This window comes from Lissotriton vulgaris, chromosome 9, assembly GCF_964263255.1.
Source record: "Lissotriton vulgaris chromosome 9, aLisVul1.2, whole genome shotgun sequence".
NCBI classification, from domain to species: Eukaryota; Metazoa; Chordata; class Amphibia; order Caudata; family Salamandridae; genus Lissotriton; species Lissotriton vulgaris.
Window position 1 is genome coordinate 156423664 of NC_141697.1, and position 16075 is coordinate 156439738.

General features: G+C 44.7%; 1 protein-coding gene across 2 annotated transcripts in view; it reads left to right on the plus strand.

The window, feature by feature from the left end:
- Positions 1-8341: 8341 nt before the first annotated feature.
- FANCM (FA complementation group M) overlaps positions 8342-16075 on the plus strand; it is an 861212-nt gene continuing 853478 nt past the window's right edge. For both annotated transcript variants that reach the window (XM_086937264.1, XM_086937265.1), the window contains exon 1: positions 8342-9226. In XM_086937264.1, coding sequence (XP_086793390.1) covers positions 8641-9226 — 586 coding nt within the window. In that variant the 5' untranslated portion in view covers positions 8342-8640. The remainder of the gene's footprint in view (positions 9227-16075) is intronic.

Below are 16075 nucleotides of genomic sequence, written 5' to 3' on the forward strand. Positions count from 1 at the left end.
GCACAGATTTTTAGGTTTCGACCTGGCGAGGGGCACGCAGTGCCCCTCCCAGTTCGAAAACTTTTGTCTTCAGTAGGGATGTTCGGTCCGCCTCTGTTTCCAATTGGCTAGCTCCATAAATGGAGACTAGCCATTGGGAGACAGAGGCTGTCAATCACGCTTTCTTTCGAAAACGCGATTCGGGGGCGTTTCTCGTTCTTTTTTTAAGCCCCGCCCCTTTGTCCCGGGCCGCGCTGTGATTGGCTGCCGGCCCGGGACACCCCAGTGACGTCATTTCCCGGGCCGCGCTGTGATTGGCTGCCAGCCCGGGACACCCCGTGACGTCAGCCAATCACAGCACGGCCCGGGACCTGACTTTTTTTTTTTTAGTCCGCCTGTTTTCGTCTTTTTTAAACTGTTTGTTGTTGGAGTTGTTCGACAACCCCCAATTCACCTTTGACCTGAATGAGAACAGCTTTTAAACGTCTGATTTCACTCGCATTTTTTATGCAACAGTTGACAGGTATGCCGATTTAAAATTACGACTGTATTTACTTGATAGCACCGCTTCAAAAAGTTCAGCCAGTTTTGTCGGCTCGTGGATGCCAGGCATATAGCCATGAAGGAGACTTTTCAGAGTCGTCCTCGCCGCTCTTTGAACACAGGCGCCTGCTTCCTCCGGCTCCAATCAGGGAATCCCAGGACAGGTCCTGAAAGGTGAAGAGAAAATGAAAGCCGCGCGCGCCCAGTGGACGCGGAAGTGGTGCGCGCGGCTCTGAGGTGAAGGAGTCAGCTGAAAGACGGCAGCGTGCAGCACTTCCGTGCAAATATTCTTGCACGTGCGTATTCTCTCCCCCCCCCCCTCCCAAACATGGGGTGCCCTTGGGGACGCGCCAAGGGCTGGGTGGGACGTTCGAGAGCGCCTGTACAGAGATTCTTCAGTTCTCAATGTAGTAGCTTTTTGTTGACCAAATATTCCTGATGCAGTTGCGGATGTGTTTTGAGTAAAAGAAGGAAAACGGTAGCAGGAAGCAAAGGTGTATCATGTCCGAAGATATAACGCTTTCGTCGTTAATAGTAAAACAAACGCTGCATGTAGAACGAGTTTTGCATGTTTTAATATTTACTCAGTGTAAACTATTTACCTGCTAATGCAGGCAGGGCTTGGCATAGGCCCACACATTTTACTAGGCATTTTAAACTCTAGTTTCTGCTTCATGTCAAGTAGCGTTTAAATTGCCTCATGACAAGCCACTCACATATAGTTAACTGTCATGCTGTCACGAAGATGTGTTTAGCATAAGAAGTAGGTCGAACTGGCCGATAGGCAGAGCCACTGGAATTAAGCGACACGAGAGGACCAAAGTAGGCAGGAGAGGTGACTATACTATGGCTCAAGAAAAGGCAAATTATGAGGCATATTGTACCACAGTTCGTGACAGTATTACTGCATTATTTTGTCAATTTTCCACGATAATACTGGGCAAAGGTTTTACCTCATTAGTAACAGTTTAACCCTCACATACCGCAATAGGCAACTGAAACGTTAGTGACTAGTCGACTTTAATGAATTGTCCTTTATTGTGCTTGCAACGTTACCGCATATATATATATATATATATATATATATATATATTGGGTACAATTTGCGGATTATGCAGCAAATGATGGATTATGTGGTAGATGTGGCAAATTCATATTATGTTAAATACTCTTCAGCCTTAGAATCACATAATTCCAGTGGCCCTGCTTATAGGGCAATCTGGTAGTGACAGAAGGGCTGGTCTGCTAGGTCAGTGTGTGGGCTGTTTTTAGGTTTCGACCTGGCGAGGGGCACGCAGTGCCCCTCCCAGTTCGAAAACTTTTGTCTTCAGTAGGGATGTTCGGACCGCCTCTGTTTCCAATTGGCTAGCTCCATAAATGGAGACTAGCCATTGGGAGACAGAGGCTGTCAATCATGCTTTCTTTCGAAAACGCGATTCGGGGGCGTTTCTCGTTCTTTTTTTAAGCCCCGCCCCTTTGTCCCGGGCCGCGCTGTGATTGGCTGCCGGCCCGGGACACCCCCGTGACGTCATTTCCCGGGCCGCGCTGTGATTGGCTGCCAGCCCGGGACACCCCGTGACGTCAGCCAATCACAGCACGGCCCGGGACCTGACTTGTTTTTTTTTTAGTCCGCCTGTTTTCGTCTTTTTTAAACTGTTTGTTGTTGGAGTTGGCTGCAAGATTCGAGTTCCGACGATCAGGTAAGGAGCATTTTGTTTCGAAATATGCATGCGCCGTGATCCTCCCCCCCTCCCGCTATCCGTGCGCCGTTCCCGCCCCCCCTCGCTATCCTGTGCACGTTCCCGCCCCCCTCCCGCCGTCCGTGTCCTCTCCCGCCCCCCCGTGTCCTCTCCCGCCCCCCTCCCGCCGTCCGTGTCCTCTCCCGCCCCCTCCTGCCGTCCGTGTCCTCTCCCGCCCCCCCCGTGTCCTCGTAGGTGCTTGTTAAGATTGTATGTGATTTACATACTCTCCTTAAACAGTAAGATATATTAAATAGGAATGAAAGGGCCAATTTTTCAGCCTCTACAGACAAAACTCTCCTTAATATTAGCAGTGAACATCACCGAGTTAGGTAAAAAAACATACATCTTAAGATTCAGCCGTTTACCAGATCGGCATGTAACCACATATCCCAGCATGCCCTAAGGGACTTTGGCAGTTTTCCAAATTCTCTAGCACAAAGGTCTAACAGCAAAGGGAAACTGGGTAATATTAAGATGGCCAATATACACAGGCACACTGTTCAGAATGTATTTGATGATTATCATCGTAAGAGACACACTATATTTCCCATGAGTCACGAGTTAAAATGGTAGTTCTAACTCGGTGTCGTCAGTGGGACGCGCCGACTCTCAGCTTAAAGAGTGACATCTGGATTAAGAATCAGCCATTTATCAGATCAGCAAGTAATTACATTTCCCCGCATGCCCCAAGGGACTTTGGCAGCTTTCTAAATTCTATAGCTCAAATGTCCAACAGCAAAGGGATATTGGGTAATATTATGATTGCCATATAATCACCATATGGAGTTGTGGGCTTTGGGTATGGGCGGACCGGAATAACAGGCGTGGAGGCCGTATGTAGTGAGCTATGTCTTTAGCTCTTTTTATTAACACACACAGATATAGAGTTTGCAGAGGTAGAGGCACCAAAGGATTGGAGAGGGAAGGTCCTGGAAGGTAGTCGTCAGGGAGGAGTGATCCGCGATGAGCTGGCGTGGTACGTCTTCTTCTCTCCGACTTGAGGATCCGGTGGCCCTCGGAGTTAAAGAGAGACAAAATAGGGCAGTTTAGTGTTCGACGTTGAGTACTGACCGATGACACCAACACCCGGTTTGTGATGGGACAGAGGAGAGAGTGAGGAGGGTTCGGAAGGGTCGAAGACGGAAGGGGATACAATCGGGAAAGGAAAAGGGTGAAAGTAGTGAGGGGTCCGGTGGCGGTATTCTCTATATACAGTGGCTCGGGAAGTGCGCGTATATACAGTGCTCCTAGGAGTGCTATACAGTGAGGGGATTTCTTATATACACTATGATACAAGTCGACCTGCAGTTCAGGAGACAGGGTACTCACATGCCCCGCCGCAACTCTTCTCCGAGTTGCGGCCGCTCTCCAGCCACCTCCTGGGGACTCCACCAGTCCTCGCTCCAGATCTCTTCCTCCTCGCCTCCGGTCTTCACTTCTCCTTGGCCTCCGCTATCTCCGTCCACCGCCTCCAGTTCTTGGTTTGCTGTCTCCTGCCACGAGTCCGCCGTCAAGAACTCCGTTCCTTCTCTGCGGCGTCCTTTTCCGTGTTCCGGTCCGGGATCGTAGGCGGGACTTCCGGGGTCAGGGATAGTTGCTTCCGGGTTGTCGTCACTCGTACTCGATTCCTGCATGGAAAGAGAAAGGGGAGTATGCCGGGTTGCCAGGGACGCGGTGGGACCATCAACGGAGCCCAAAGAATCGGTACTGAGCCACCGCCCAATAGAGGTAGGGGCAGGGTCCGTTCCACAGGAGTATACACGGGCACACTATTCAGAATACATTCGATAATGATTATCATCATAAGAGACATACTACATTTCCCATGATGCTAGAGGGAAAGGGTAGTTTAAACTCAGTGGCTTTCCAAATTCTATAGCCCAAAAGTCTAACAGCAAAGGGATATTGGGTAATATTATAATTGCCACAAAATCATCATATGGAGTATACACGGGCACAGTATTCAGAATGTACACGATAATGATCATCATCGTAAGACACACTACATTTCCCATGATTCTTGAGTGTAAATGGTAGTTCAAACTCGGTGACGCCATTGAGATGCGCCGACTCTCAGCTTAATGAGCGACACCTGGAGTTGAGGGCTTTTAAACAAGCCGGCTACCCCGCCAAGTTACCTCCGCCTAGTGAGAGCCATCGCGCCGAGGTACCGACGGATAGGTAAGCACTACCTCCAGGACCCTGTAAGAATGCGGGTGCGATTAATGATACGATTGTGTGACTTTCTTTTAGTGAATATCGCTCGATTGAATGATTGGGCTTTCCTCAGATAAAGTAGACCGTAATCTTTAAGCATTTTTCTCGGTGCATGTAGGTTTGAAGTAGAACAGTCTTTTAGGGTTGTTCCATTTAATATACACGGACCGGATGCAATTGGCGCGACTGCATACATCAAGCATTTCGCAGCACAGCCTCACAGTCCGAGGCTTTTTGTTATAGAAGAGTGGACATGAGGTAATGACTCTTTAAGGAAGAGGGTCTGAGGTGTATGTAAACAATACGCTCGCTTGGTAGAACGGCCCCTAAATATTCACATGATCAAACGCGTCAACAAGATATTTAACATGTTTCTGTGCAGGGTGACAAACTAAAGGTCCCTGCAAGAAACAACAAACAAAAAACTAGGTACTGACATATTAATCGTTTGTCAAGGCCGACGTAACCAATACCAAATAAATGTTCTGGATGAACTGCGTGCAGAGAAGGTTCACCTCGACACACATAGTACAAACAATATATTGGCGGGCGGCAGTCTCCCCCTTTGGTCTCAGGGTGAAAGTTGAGAGTTTTTATAGGCAGACAATATCACAGAAGCGGAAAGGCTGAATAATGGGCCTCCTTCCTGCCTGCCAGGCTGCGCTTTTTGGGGTACACGCATTTCTATGTTTTTATATTGACCCCCTCTTGTGGCCTGTCTCCCGGAAGTACTTCGGCCGTGTGAAGGGGCACCCCACTGAAGAGTGAGGAATGAGGCCTCTTACTCCAGAGTTTCTGAGTATCTCCAAATGCGGTCTCGTGACCATTTGTTACACTGCATGCCTGGCTGTCTCGCCGAGCGGCTCTATGTATGGGAAGCGGGAGGCTTGCTGCTGCGAGCAACGTGGGCACCTCACTCTTTGTGTTTCTAGGCACTTCTGTTTTAGGCATATTGCTTGCTTTCGAAAGGGGGTTGGAACAGCTCATTCTTGGACTGCACTACATATTTTGGACGAGCGGGAAGGAAATGTTTCAGAAGTTGCAAGTGTTACCTAAAATAATTCAAATAATGCCCTTCAAAAGGGCATCGTTTCATTAGATTAAATGCCCAGCCACAGTAAATGGAAGTCTTGGCATGCTGCAGCCACCGAGTACTGGTTGTTAAACGCAAGCAGATTAAAGTCTCTAGACATGGTTTTCTTTTAAATGAAATATGGACTGAATACACTTTATAAAATTAAGCTTTACCCAACTTGTATTAATGACAGCGCAGAGGGTACAGATGATTTTTAGGTTGGGTATTACAGTCCTGTTATGGGGTTGGCGGACACATCCACACCTCTATGAGTGGGCATCCTCCAGGCTTTTCCCCCAGGTAGCCCTGGTCTGCACTGCATTCACGTGGGCTCCCCTTTATTATAACCGCTTCAACTTCTGTGAGTGGTTCAGTCTCCTCTCAAGCTGCTCAGCCCCCTGTCTAGCTCTCACCCTGAAAAGCGTCCATTAACCATCTCTTGTAACGCCCATCTGGGGTACATGCCTCCATTCAGGCTACCTGCAAATCTGTTGTCAAGAGCAAAGCCCCGATTTTACACTACTACTGCTTCTACCTTTTCTGTAGCTTTTGTGTATGCGAGAGACGTGTGCGCTGCTATTGCCTAACGAGAGCCTGTTCATTGTGCGGGAAGCTACTTCCTGCACTACAGTGGGATGTGTTTGACTCCATTTTGAATTCTATGGCCTTCGTTGTGTTGCTGTGTGTGTGAGTGTTACCACTACTACCCAAGCTGTGACTCTTCTATGCACGTAAGGGAAGCTTGCACTGCTGTTGCTCATCAGGTATCTACTAGGTGTGCAATGCTGAAACATGAAAAAACCTTTCACCATGGAACGACATGTGTGGCATTGGCAGCGCTTGTACTCTTGAGTCAGACAACGCATTCTCATCATACAGCCCCCATGGTGGTGCTCGCATCCAGCATACCTACTAGAAATGTCTACTGAAGCAACACGTTGCCACTTGTGTGCAAGGCGGAAGCAGAACGTGTTTACCCCTTTAATTGGCCTCGGGTGCTCCATGTCCTTTCACTGCTGCCGGAAGTCCAGGGGCGTGACCATTATGCTTCCCTACTGTCACTCTGGTGTGTGGAAGAATACTCCAACTTAAGGTTTTGTCGAGTTTGAAAGAGTATTGATTAAGAATGGTCGAGTCTCAGAGCAAAACGGCATGTGGAGCCCCCTCAATCAGAAGTGGAGTCGAGCTCCCCGAGGCAAGGCAAGCGCACGTTTATACCCCAGTGTTGATATTTCTAGACTCGAACACGCTTGCACCTCTGTGTCACAGAGATGCAAATGAAGAAGAGACGGGGGTGGATGCAGATGGCGATCAGTAAATATCAACATTGGTACATTGTTTAGTTCGAACAACTAAAAGCTTAAAATGCTTAATTCGAGTGCCAAGGGGGCTTCATATCTCTACTCGGAGCCGGGAACTTCTGATTAACAGAGCCACAAAACATGGCAGAGACAGTTTACAATAACTAAGCAATCGCATGGGCCAGTTGTATTTTGCAGATGGCATGGAGAAAAACCAAATCCCTGCGGCCTGGTGTACTATCCATGTTCCGTGGGGCATCCATTTGTAGGTAATGGAAGAGGTTAATTAGCCCAGCATCCAAAAAGTTCTAGAAACCTCTTACTTCTATTCGTCCCTTGCTGTGCTTGCTTCCCTGCACCCTCGCTGTGCTTGCTTCCCTGCCCCCTCGCTGTGCTTGCTCTCCTAGGTGTGTGTGTGGCTCTGGAGGTGTGTGTGTGTGTGGCTCTGGAGGTGTGTGTGTGTGTGTGTGGCTCTGGAGGTGTGTGTGTGTGGCTCTGGAGGTGTGTGTGTGTGTGGCTCTGGGTGTGTGTGTGTGTGGCTCTGGGTGTGTGTGTGTGTGTGTGTGTGTGGCTCTGGGTGTGTGTGTGTGTGTGTGTGTGTGTGTGTGTGTGGCGCTCTGGGTGTGTTTGTGTGTGTGTGTGGCTCTGGGGGTGTGTGTGTGGCTCTGGGTGGCTCTGGGTGTGTGTGTGGCTCTGGGTGTGTGTGTGTGGCTCTGGGTGGGTGTGTGTGGCTCTGGGTGTGTGTGTGTGGCTCTGGTGTGTGTGTGTGGCTGGCTCTGGACGTGTGTGTGTGGTAGTAATTGCTGTCTTCTGAGCTCGCCCACTAGGGTACAATAGGTCTTACATTTGCGAGAGATTAAGCTGTTGGCAATGTAAATTACAATGCCATTTATTTATCTGTTTTCAAAACCAACACAGAAATAAAAATGTTGTCATTTACAATGCCAATAGCTCTAACTTTTTCAAAGGCGAAACCGTTGCATTGTAAATGCTTGTTAGTTATGTGGTTTTTAAAACACGCCCTTAATTACATCGGCCGCGCCCCTTTGAGAGCCCCCTCCTCCCTTCAGTTTTTTCATCCCACTTAAATCCATGTATGTATAGATGGATGGGCGAGCAAACGGGCGTGCAGATAGAGCACACATTAACACGGTAATACCACATTTAAAACAAATGTCTAAATAAAAATTAACTGTCACGACAGATTCCGGTGAGGGATTCCAAAGCACTGGCAAGAATCGGGCCCCGCAACAAATCTACTTCTGCTTCCGTATAATATTAAGACGGCTTTTAAGCCAAAAATAAACTGTGTGAATATTACATCTGCTTTAGGTGCTACGGAAGGTGCCAGATATCCCGTTATAAAATGATAAAACCAGAAAGCCATTCCAAGATGGCGGCACATTAAACTTAGTGTGAATGATCGCGCTTTCTCGTTTTACACCACTTTAAAGAAGGACTACAGGAGGCGTGATCTCACTTCCGTTTCATCTTTTTGTAAGCATTACGAAAGAAGCGCCTTATTCAAGTGAGACCTGAAGTTGTGACAGTCTGAATGACAGTGTTGGCAGTATCATAAATTTCAAAGTTAGCACCATACTGACTGCCCAGACTGCAGTGTCGTTTCCAGACGGAGAATGTGAGCCATATTCCCTAAGGCACGGTGGTCATTCTGAGCCGGTTGATAACCACCATCTCATCAGATGGCTCGGACGTATGCAGCCCCTCGGGGCAGGAGGCGAACGGTGCCCGGTGTTTGAAAACTCTATTATTCCGAAGGGCAATGAGCGGAAAGCAAAGGACCCTTTTCCAGACTTGGGGATCTCGCCCTCAGTCCGTAAGAGGCAGGCATAGCGAGCCGGTCGCCGGTAAAGGTGGGCAGTGCGTTGCAGGCCCTCCTCGGCTTTCTGCCCCCCCGGCCTTCCAAGTAGAGCAAGAAGAGGACGATGACGACCTCCTTCTGGTTGCGGTTTATGAGGCGGAGAAGACTTTGGCCCCCACCGGTTACCAGGCGTCGGAAAAACAGGCTGAAGTGTTCTCTGGGGAGGGTCCCTCGCAGGCTGTCGCCGAGACCCTGCCAGGGTTCGATCTGGCAGCCGGGCGTGTCTGGATTTACCCTACAAATGTGCCGATCAGAGACTACCAGTTCAACATCGTCCACACCGCCCTGCTGCAGAACACCCTGGTTTGTCTACCCACTGGCCTGGGAAAGACATTCATCGCAGCTGTGGTCATGTACAACTTCTACAGGTGGTATCCATCTGGTAAGATCGTATTTATGGCCCCCACCAAGCCTCTAGTGGCCCAGCAGATCGAAGCCTGCTACAATGTAATGGGTATCCCACAGGAACACATGGCTGAAATGACGGGTGAGAAAACTTTGATTGTTTTGTACTTTCTGTGTAACTCTTACTACCCCTATGTGGTGTGCTGAAGCTATTGTCCACGCATGTAGCTTGCAACACCGTGTGGGTGTGTTGTAAGGCTTTGTGTGAAGCGTTACCATGTATAAGTGCAACAAATGATGGACGGAATGCTGAATGATTCAAACACTCTGTTGTGTTCTCATGTTATCTCGTGCTTGCCTGCTTCGCGCTGGCATTCACGTGCACAGACTCGCGCTTAGCTCGTGAGTGTATTTACCTTCAAATGTATCTCGTGTATCTCGTGACATGTATTATTTCAAATGTGCATTCCTCGTGACATGTATTATTTCAAATGTGTACTGTGCTGTTCACAACGTACCATACTGTGTTATCCAGTGAATGTTGATCAGTTACTGCTGTTGCACGGAGCCATCGGATGTGTGCCGGGGATTGCCTCCTATCTTGGAATAAACTTACTTTCCAAACTACTTGTATTCCTGGATATTGATTTAACAATTTGGCGACGAGGGACGGAGCATTTACGGACCATTTGGAGGCTTTTCCTGACATTTTACAAATCTTCGATGGATTTTGAACTTTACTGAATACACGTGTGTCTCATCTCTTCAATTTCAACGAGATTTGAATACTACAAGTCGGACTGTCACCGATCTACTGTGGTTTGATTTTATATAAATTAACCCTTCCTTCGTACCTCTTTTTATCTTCTCTCCAGTCTTCTACTGCACTCTGTATGAGCATACGTTCTCCGTGTGGATGATTGTGAAGCGGAAGAGGATTGTGGGCGGAAAATGATTAGCGCATTTCCGTTAGACGCTACTCTTCGTCTATTTTAGTTAAAAGTAAAGAGGTGACTTCTCACTTCTCCGTTTTCCTTCAGTTTCTTGGAAAAAATGGTAAAAGTCATTTCCTGGCTTACGGAGCGAGAGGAAGAAAATAAAGGAAGGTGAATTCTTTGATTTTCCTGCAACATATACAGAGCTCATACAGCAAAACATCGTTTTTTTTCTGGAAGGAACTTGGAACTACTCGTTTTTCTTCTCCTTCATCAACTATTTACAAGTACTTTGATTTTTTTTTTGAATTGAGTTTTACCATCTCGTTTTCTTTTACATTTAATTAATTATTTTGGTTATTCCTTTTAAACTGAAAGCAAAGTTCTTGTACTTTTATATTGAATCTTGATTAAGCCTTGTATTCTACTTCAGTATGTGTGCACAAGGATACACTCTTTCTCCACCACAAAGTTACTGGTCAGCAGGCAGTTCTCCTTGCATGCCATGGATAGAATGGAAGGCATACTTCTTAAATTACATAGAAACTTTAGATGCAAATGGTAAGATGAAAGCGCCTGAAAAAAAGGGTATTTTTTTGCATTCACTAGGACCAGAGGGTTTGAAAGCATTTAATCAATTACCCATTTCACAAGCCAGTGGAGATATGAACGTCTTTGATAAGGCTATTTATGATTTTGACAAATATTGTTCTCCTAAAGTGTGTATAGGAATTTCTAGATTCAAGTTTTTCCAGAGAAAACAGTTATCTGAGGAATCTGTTGACAATTTTGTATCTTCTTTAAAAACTCTTGCATTAGATTGTAAATTTGGCAACTTACAAGAAGATTTGATTAGAGATCAAGTTGTCATGCACTCAAAAAATGAAACCATACAGGAGAGGTTGTGGATCAATGGTGATGAGAATTTAGATTTCATTTTATCCATTGTAAGAAAAGCAGAACTCTCTTGTAGGAGTGCACAACAAGTCAAAGGGAAGGAAGTCTCTGTCAGTAAAGACATTGTATCAAAGATTAACCAAAAGTACGATAACAAAAATAGAGATTTTTCAAAAAAGAAACAAACATTTTCTCAAAAAGGAAATTCTGAAGGTTCCAAGAGTAATTTAAGGTGTTTTAGGTGCAACAGTAAATCACATTTAGCCAATGACAAAATTTGTCCTGGTCTAAAACAGAAATGTTCAAATTGTGGCTTAATGGGTCATTTCACTTCTGCATGTAGAAGGAGTAAAATTAACCAGAAGGTGAAGTGCATTGAATTAAGCGACTATAGTGATGATGAGGATCTCAATAATTATTCTAATAATTGTTCTTTTGTTCTTAATATAAAAGAATCTGCCATTCTGAATGTTAGTGATACCACTATTAAGAAAAAACCCTTATGTGATATGATTATTGGTGGTGTAAAGATCAATATGTATGCGGATTCTGGATCTCCTTATTCTATTGTATGTGAATCCGTTTGGAAAAAAATGTTTGTTCCTAGATTGGGCAGTCATCTAGAGAAAAGTGACATCAACCCAGAAGGGTATTCTGGCGGAACAATAGATATTTTAGGGTTCAGGACTCTAGTCTTCAGATTCAAAAATAGAAAATGTATTGCAAAATTATATGTTTCAAAGAAAGGTCCTTCAGTACTTAGTTGGTTTGATTTTGGAAAACTTGATATCATACTTGATCCCAATAGTCCCAATCCTGTAATGTTAGTTGATGAACAGAATGGGATTTCTTCACTAATGTTAAGTAAATTCCCTAACGTTTTTTCGAAAGGTATTGGGAAGTTAACCAACTTTAAACATGAAATTCGGTTAAAAGAGAATTCTTGTCCAAAAGTGCATAAAGCAAGAAATATACCTTTTGCTGTCAGGGAAGAAGTAAAAAATGAGTTAGATGGTCTAGTGGAAGGGGGCATAATCGAAAGAATTGAATCATCTGAATGGGTTTCGCCCATAGTGGTTGCCAGACGGGCCAATGGTAAAGTGAGACTCTGCATCGATCTTCGCCACCTCAACAACAATATCATTGTAGATCAGTTTCCTCTTCCCCGTATTTCAGAGATGCTATCTGTGGTTGGTGGTTCTAAGTTTTTCTCAACCATAGACCTATCTGCGGCTTATCACCAGATAGAACTTAATGAGAAAAGCAAGGATTTAACCGCATTCATTACACCTTTTGGGTGTTTCAGATTCAACAGGATGCCTTTCGGTTTGGCATCCGCGGCAGCCATTTTTCAAAGAGTAATGCAAGATATCCTGAAAGACTGTAAAAATGCCATCTGCTTTCAGGATGATATTCTGGTGTTTAATGATGACAAAGACAAACATATCTCTGCTTTAGAAGAGGTGTTAGGTGCACTTAATGCACATGGCCTCACTATAAAGCATGAAAAGTGTAAATTTGGTGTTCATTCTGTGAATTATTTGGGACATGAACTCTGTGAAGAAGGTATCAAACCTAAACCTTCTCTCTTAGAAGCAATTAAGTCTGCACCTCATCCTCAATCAAAGGATGATGTAAGATCATTTTTAGGACTAGTGGAATTTTACGCAAGGTATGTACCTGATTTTTCATGCAGAACATACAGCATTAGGCAGTTAATTAAGAATAGGGTTGCTTTTGAATGGACCGATGAATGTGAGAAGGAGTTTTGTGATGTGAAAGGTGCCATTTGTTCTGCCAATGCTCTTGCCTGTTTTGATCCATCTTTACAAAATATCATCACCACTGATGCTAGCTCGAAGGGCCTAGGAGCTGTATTTACTCAAAAGACTAAGGAAGGAAAAGAGGTCGTTATTGCACATGCTTCTAGGGCTCTTACTCCTGCTGAAGAAAAATACTCCACAATAGAAAGGGAGACTTTAGCGTGCATATGGGCTTTGGAACATTTTAGAGTATTTATTTGGGGCAAAGAGTGTGTACTGAGGAGTGATCATAAACCACTGGTACGTCTTCTTACCACTGAAGGGATGTTAAGAGCCTCTGCCCGTATTGCGCGCATGTCCATGCGCTTACAGGATTTCATTTATGACATACAATATGTACCAGGGAAAGAAAATGTTTCTGCTGATTTCTTGTCAAGAATGCCTTTACCTATTCAAGAAGATTTGCATAATGAGTGGGATGATTTTCAAATTGCTTTGATCCATGATGAAGGCCCTATTTCCATTGATCAGACTCTGTGGAGAGAGAAATTTGAAGTTGATGAAACGTTAAAAAGTGTGACAGAATATGTTACAAGCGGCTGGCCTGATAAAAAGTATCTTGATTCTAGTTTGAAGAGCTTCTGGGAAGTAAGATCAGAGCTTTCATGTTGTGAAGACATCATTAGGAGAGGTGAACGTATTGTTCCACCCATTGGTGTGAGGAAGATTATTGTTTTACAAAGTCATGAAGGGCATAGCGGCATGGTCAGAACTAAACAGGTAGTTAAGCGTCTATTTTGGTGGCCTGGAATGGATGTGTTTATTGAGCGAAGGGTGAGGAATTGTGTTGTTTGTGCGAACTCTGACAAGTCATTAGTCACTCTGAAACCAAATATGGGGGTGCACACCATTCCTGACAATCCATGGGAGACCATTGCTATTGACATTATGGGACCTGTCGGTTGTGATTCTAAGTATGTAATTGCAGCGATTGATGTTTTCTCTAAGTGGCCTGTGATCAAAATTGTTCAAGGAATAGATACTGATTCAGTACTTTGTTTCTTAGATAGAGTTTTCATTGAGGAAGGACTGCCAGTAAGGATTATATCTGACAATGGAGTTCAATTCAATTCAAAAAAAGCCAAGGATTATTTTGCAAGGCTTGGCATAGCACACTCTACCACCTCCCTATATAATCCCAGTGGCAATGGAGTTATAGAGAGGTTCAATAGAGTTCTCAAGAGTGCCATACAATCTGTTGGCAAAGATGAAAAGAAATGGGAGATTGAAATCTTTAAAAAAAAATTGGATGTATAGAACAACCATGAATTCAATGACTGGTTATTCCCCGTTTGAAATCATGAGGGGGAGAACTCCTAGGACCAAGGTGAATCCATCATGGTTAGTGAAGTCATCTTTCTCTAGTGTGGAACTGAAGAAAGTCAAAGAGAACCTGATTCGTACTCACTGTTCTAATAAGAAGTATTTTGATGAGAAATGTGGTTCTAAAACAGATCCAAAGTTAGAAATTGGGATGATGGTGAAAGTTAAAAAACCCTGGAAGGTCAAGAAAGGGGAGAGTGCGTTCATGGGTCCTTTTGAAGTCATTGAAATCTTAAAAAACTCTGTGAGATTATCAGACAATAAAGTCTGGAATCTCAGTAGAATTGCTATTCTCAAGGGTGATAAAGACGTTTATCGTAAAGAATCTACACTAGAAAATTCTGATCTTTCCTATTTAGATGAGGATTTGAGTAGAAACACTGTATTTGATGAACCTTGTTGCTCCACCACTAGCGACATCAATCATGATGGAGATGTGATACCTTGTTGTTCTAGCACCAGCAATTTCAATCAGGGTATTCCTCAATCCCATGGTGATAGTGTATCTTTACAGAAAAGAGCTACCAAAAAACCAAGGTGGTTGTCAGATTTTGTTGCCTATATGATGGGAACATTTTGAGTTTTTGTTTTTTTTTGTTTGTTGTTTTTGTTCATTTTATAAGGGAGGAAGGTGTGTTGTGTTCTCATGTTATCTCGTGCTTGCCTGCTTCGCGCTGGCATTCACGTGCACAGACTCGCGCTTAGCTCGTGAGTGTATTTACCTTCAAATGTATCTCGTGTATCTCGTGACATGTATTATTTCAAATGTGCATTCCTCGTGACATGTATTATTTCAAATGTGTACTGTGCTGTTCACAACGTACCATACTGTGTTATCCAGTGAATGTTGATCAGTTACTGCTGTTGCACGGAGCCATCGGATGTGTGCCGGGGATTGCCTCCTATCTTGGAATAAACTTACTTTCCAAACTACTTGTATTCCTGGATATTGATTTAACACACTCTCACCCAGTCAAGAGATATGGGTTAAATCCATTGATCTTTTGCCCACTACGCCACCCCAGTTTGGACCCAGCCATATGCAAATCAGTCGACCCTGTGCCTTATAGGAACAGACCGAACTGCCAAGCCAGGTCCTCCCTGGACCAGAAACAAGCATCCTGGGACCAGTTTAGGGATATGTCACCCTTCATCAGCCAGGCTAGCTTGAATCCAGTGGCACAGTGAGCGAGGGACCCAGGTTGGGCATACCCGTCCCACTTAGGGGGAAAAGTGTAACTGCGATGGACGGAATGCTGAATGATTCAAACATTCTCCCCCAGTCAAGAGATCTGGGTTAAATCCATTGTTCTTTTGCCAACTACGCCACCCCAATTTGAACCCAGCCATATGCAAATCAGTCTTGCCCCGTACCACATGGTAACATGTATAGCATGGTGACCACTGCACAGTTGAAGTGTTATGAGTTTTTTCAGAAACACATACACAACAGGAGCACAGGGGGGAAAAGGGGTCAGATCGCCCCCCACTCAATCATTTATAAACATCACAAGACCTGACCTCTGTAGAACGACCGTCCTTATATTTTTATGACTCACAAGGAGTCTCTCAAAAACGTTTGACTTCCCCACAGGTACAGCTAGCTGCCAGGGACCTGTTGGGCTGACTATTCAATTTAAAGAGAACGCCAATAACCACATAACATACACACATAAGAGTGTCTTTAAACCTTCAAATAAATGTGTGTCACAGAAAAAAAATGTGAGAAAAGGTCAGAAAGCACCTCACTTATGCAGCATACCCAAGGAGCTGCTGGATGGTACTCACCAGTATGCCCACGTTATCATCATAGGTTGCTTTCATGAACAAACAGAAAAAGAGAAGGTGTGTACTGAAATTCCTTAGAGGTGGGAAATCCAGAAAAGATGTACAAAGAATAAATCAAATATGTGGCAAATATCACTGAGAATAATAGTGTAGCTCAGTGTCAACTGGTCCCCAATCGTGAAAAGAGAATTATTATTCTCACAATTAAAATGGGGTACCACTCAC